At 33.0% G+C, this 4,644-nt stretch overlaps 1 protein-coding gene across 1 annotated transcript; it reads left to right on the top strand.

Moving 5' to 3' along the window:
* Positions 1–405: 405 nt before the first annotated feature.
* On the top strand, positions 406–2,306 carry LOC110799702 (protein IQ-DOMAIN 21). The gene is made up of 2 exons (XM_022004977.2): positions 406–1,095; positions 1,886–2,306. Exons 1-2 carry the CDS (start codon positions 523–525, stop codon positions 2,063–2,065), a joined length of 753 nt encoding a protein of 250 aa, XP_021860669.1. The 5' UTR covers positions 406–522; the 3' UTR covers positions 2,066–2,306.
* The last annotated feature ends 2,338 nt before the right edge of the window (positions 2,307–4,644 follow it).

Below are 4,644 nucleotides of genomic sequence, written 5' to 3'. Positions count from 1 at the left end.
CTTCTAGAGAACTTCTCTCTAGAATCCGAGCATCGTTCTTACTTAGGCATCGGAGGGGCTTTACTCGGAAACACCCCCGAGGCTAGTGACTTTGCTCTTGTGCAGGTGAATTCGGACTCAACTCATTCAATCAAGCAAGATCTTCAACACACACGAAAGGGCCTTCATTAGAAGCCCATTGTTTCCATCTTTACAACACCGGAACATTAGATATAAATAAACTATTCCTCCATGATACTTGTATCAATTATCATCAAACCTATAAATCAATAACCATAGTTACGTGATAGAAGATTGAAAATTTTACTATTTCAAACAGAACAGTTGACTCGATCTGGCATCAGATATAACATCCCACCACGTCCTTCAAACTCATTAAAACATGCAACGCACTAGCAAGTAGCAACTAGAAAGTAGCAACAACCAACACAATATTGGCTCCCTCAAAAACACAACTCATTACATTTCTCCCTTTATTTTTCAAAACTAATCTAATTACTAATTAATTATTGATCTTTGATCATGAACATTAAAAAGCTAAAAGTGCCTAAGAAATTGAGGGTCACCCCAACCAAACTCAAGGGAATGAAAGTGAGTAGAAGCATCAAAAGCATCAAAAAAATCAGCCTTAAGAAAAGGTTCCCGAGTCTCCGGAAACGAAAAGCTGGTGTCGGTGCAGGTAATAATGTTGTGGCTAGTGGTGGTAGGATGGGGATTCGTCGGAGTAGTAGTAAATGGATATCCTCTGTAAGGAGGAAGATTTTAAGGCCAAAATTCTCTGGTCATAAAAAAAGTAACAAGAATATTATTATTATTCATAATAATACAAGTATTACTGGGAATGAAGAGGATAACAGAACTAGTTGTGCGACGACCGTAAAGGAGATTGGCACCTGCTTGAAAGAAGAGGAGGATGTGACCTCCATTGACTCGGCTGCTCCGCCACCACATGACCAACTTAGTAAGGAAGAGGAGACGACGACGGCGGAGGAGGAGGAAGAGGAAGAGGTTGAGAGTCAAGATGGTTCAAAGATCATGAATTTAAGGGAAGATATGGCTGCTGTCCACATTCAGTCTCTTTTCAGGGGTCATTTGGTACGTACTATTTAGCATTTATTCCATTCATATCTATATTATATATTAAAAGGCGTTTCTAAGCAAGTTTACGTGACACGTGACGCTCTTCTTTTGAGTCGTTCTCTCTATGTAATCTTAATATACATAAAAAAAATGTTAAATATAGTTTGAACCCTTGACCTTGAGTTTAAATAATAAAGCTATTACCACTAACCTATTGCATATTTCATGTTATCATTTCAAAAATAAATTATAATAAATGTAAATGTTATCGCCCGGACCCAAAAACTAATTCATTTATTATTTGTAACTAGGGGTGAAAGTTCGGTTATCGGTTTGGATTAAGGCCCAAACCGAATCCAAACCGTACTAATTCGGTTTTCATTTTTTGAAACCGAACCCAAACCAAATAACATTTTAATCCAAACCAAATCAAACCAGATTTTTTATTTTCAGTCCAATCCAAAACATAAAACCGAATTTTCATTAGCCTTTCATTTGGGCCTGTTTTTAGCCGATTTTCAGGCCCTTATTATATACTTTTTAACCAAGTTCGGTTTATTCGGTTTTAGTTCGGGTCGGTTTCAAACTTTCAATCCAATCCAAACCATAAAAGCAATTTTTTTAAAATCTCAGTCCAAACCGAACCGAATAGAAAAAAAAACCAAACCGAATTTCTTGTTCGGTTTGGCTCATTTAGGTTTTCGGTTTTTTTCTACCAAACTTTCACCCCTATTTGTAACAACACTTTATATTCATATAAATTGATGATCGTTCCTTAATTAATATATTAATTTGACAAGTACAGGCGAGGAGGGCATGTAGGGCATTGAGGAGCCTAGTGAAGTTACAAGCTGTGGTACGAGGGGTGTGTGTGAGAAGGCAGGCTCGTATTGCGTTGCATTGTATGAATACCATGGTCCGTCTGCAGGATCGCATTCGGTCCAAGCAGCTCCTTGGTAGGACTAGTGACGCTGTTAAGGCTTGATCAACTCGGTCATCTTGTCCCGTTGACTATATCCATATTTCACTATTTTTTCAGAGATCAACTATTATATTTATTCGACATTCCCATCTAAATTACTGGGAACCATGTTTGAGTTTATTATTCATTTCACATATATATTATTTTATAACATGTTCATTTCTTATAGCTTGTATAATTTGTACAGTATGTCGAATAACTTTGATGTTGAGAATCTTGGATTCCTCTTTCATTTCGTCAACTGACATGCTAATTCATTTGATTTACATTACAAAAACTCAATCACCCTAAAAGCAGTTACTACTAATCCCACTATTTTCGAAAATTTTATTATGGGACAACATTTGACAAAATAAAAGAATTACTACTAATATTTTTCCGTATCAAAAAAGCATCGACATAAACCACTTATTGACTATTCCCTCCGTATTTATTTAAGAGATATACTTGGTCGGACACGAGTATTAAGAAAAAAAATTGAATGAAATAAAGTAATAAAACAAGTGGGGTTGAGTAGATATTTTAATAAGAAAAACAAGTGGGGACCATGTCATTTTAGGGAGTGAGGGGTGGGGTGGTGTGTAGATATATTATTTAATTAGATGGTGGAGTTGATAAGTTACTAAAATTGCAAGTGTATCTGTTAAATAAATACGGCCGGAAAAGGCAAGTGTATTCCTTAAATAAATACAGAGGGAGTAAAACTAATTCATTGATATGAAGTCATTTGACTTTTATACTATTCACAAATTAACATCTATTTTTACTATATATTAAAAGACACACCAAGAATGACACGTGTCGGGGTCCTGATGAGTCCTTAGTATTTTTTTTCTTTTAAAAAAAATATATTTTAACTGAAGAATCTTTTAAAATATCTGATTTCCTGATATTTTTTTTTCTTATTTTTTCATTCTATTTAATATAATAGAAATATATATGAAAAAATAAATTACGATTTCATGTATTACAACAAGGATACAAAAAATATAGGAATGGAAAAAATCACATTTTTTTATATTACTATTTCTATAATACGTTGTAAGCTACTACGGAAACTCAGTAATAGCAAAATAGCAAAATATTTTTTTTGATTTTCATATAAAATTTTCAAAAAAAAAAATCATTATAATCTTAACCTACAATAATTAATAAGTAAATAAATAAATTACTCTGAAATGTGTTATTATACGACCATACGAAAAACAAAAAAAAAATTATTTATTTTTTATTTTATGTAAAACAAGTGTTAAAAAGTGGGTTCAACAAAATTACTTATAAACCCGAAAGTCAGTTATATACCCGATCTAGAAAATAGGGTAATAATTATAACTGATATGGTTATCAAATCAATACCATATCCAAAAATTTGGATAAAACGAGGTATGGCTATGTTTACGTTTACAGATATTATTCAATTTCAGATAAAAGGGTACCTAATAACTGTCTGATAAGTTTTTTTTCTTATATTTTCCCAACTTAAGTATTTTTGTCGAACGCTAAACTCCTAAAACCACACTAATTACTTTACAATTAAATTAATAATAATTTTCTCCGATTTTCCCAACAACCGTTGATAAAACTTGATTTTATTTTATTAAAAACTTCTTTTAAATAAATTATTCAGAATAGAAAAAAAACATTTAATCTCATCCGTGCATTGCACGGGACCTAACCTAGTTAAACATAATTTTAAGTTTTAACTAATGTATACAAATTTCTAAATGACACAACCACCCTTGAGTGTTCTTGCTGCACTGTTAAATGAAGGCCCTAATTATAATGGTTATCTCCCTTCACATTTACAACACACAAGAAATATAAATTACGTACTTCACACATGGGTTCCTCGTTAAGCTATTATTCAAACCAGGGCACAAAAATATTGTACTGCAAAATTATAGCAAGGAGTCAGGCCACCAGCCGCATCGCCAGGTTTGATACGCTTGGATCTACTTTGGGAGAGTAATGTAAACTTTCTACTTTTTTTTTATTTTTATTTTTTTACGGAGAAAAATAATTTCATTAATAATCAGCCATAAAATAACGGTTACAATCAAAACAATTACTATTCTGCATCATAAAGCACATCTCATACTCCACCGCTTCTAGCTTAACGCGAGTAGTGATTTTCGATGTTTTCGCATCTTTCCAAGTAAAGCCCTTCGCAATATGCGCACGAATTGTTCTGATTGACGAGTTGATGATAAATCCTAAACCTATATGAATCCAAATCTCCTTCCCAATTATTAAACCCTAAAAAATTCTCATCCATGGATGAGAATCAAGAACCTAGAAAACTCTAGGAAAAACCCAAATAAATTGGGAACAACCCAAGAATAAATTGGGAACAAATCAACGGAAAAAACAAAACAAGACAATACATAAAGAGAAAACAATGAAAAAACAAGAATAAGGGTCGGAAATAGTCTAATTTTCGAAGAAATTAGACTATTTCCGGCCTAAACAACAAAGAAAACTGAAACCCTAAAAGATGAGAGAGAAGAGAGAAAAAGGGGGAGAGAACTTTCTACTCTCTTATCTTCAAGTGCTTGATGTAAACAAAAATATAGGAGCGATTT

Source organism: Spinacia oleracea, chromosome 6 (assembly GCF_020520425.1).
Source record: "Spinacia oleracea cultivar Varoflay chromosome 6, BTI_SOV_V1, whole genome shotgun sequence".
Classification (NCBI taxonomy): Eukaryota; Viridiplantae; Streptophyta; class Magnoliopsida; order Caryophyllales; family Amaranthaceae; genus Spinacia; species Spinacia oleracea.
This window is presented reverse-complemented; position numbering and strand designations above follow the sequence as displayed.

What these genes read in the sequence shown, in the direction of transcription:
- LOC110799702 (XM_022004977.2), top strand. Translation starts at nt 523, where the DNA reads ATGAACATTAAAAAGCTAAAAGTGCCTAAGAAATTGAGGGTCACCCCA. An exon ending in CTCTTTTCAGGGGTCATTTG is followed by an intron (nt 1,096 to 1,885) that starts GTACGTACTATT and finishes TGACAAGTACAG; the next exon opens with GCGAGGAGGGCATGTAGGGC.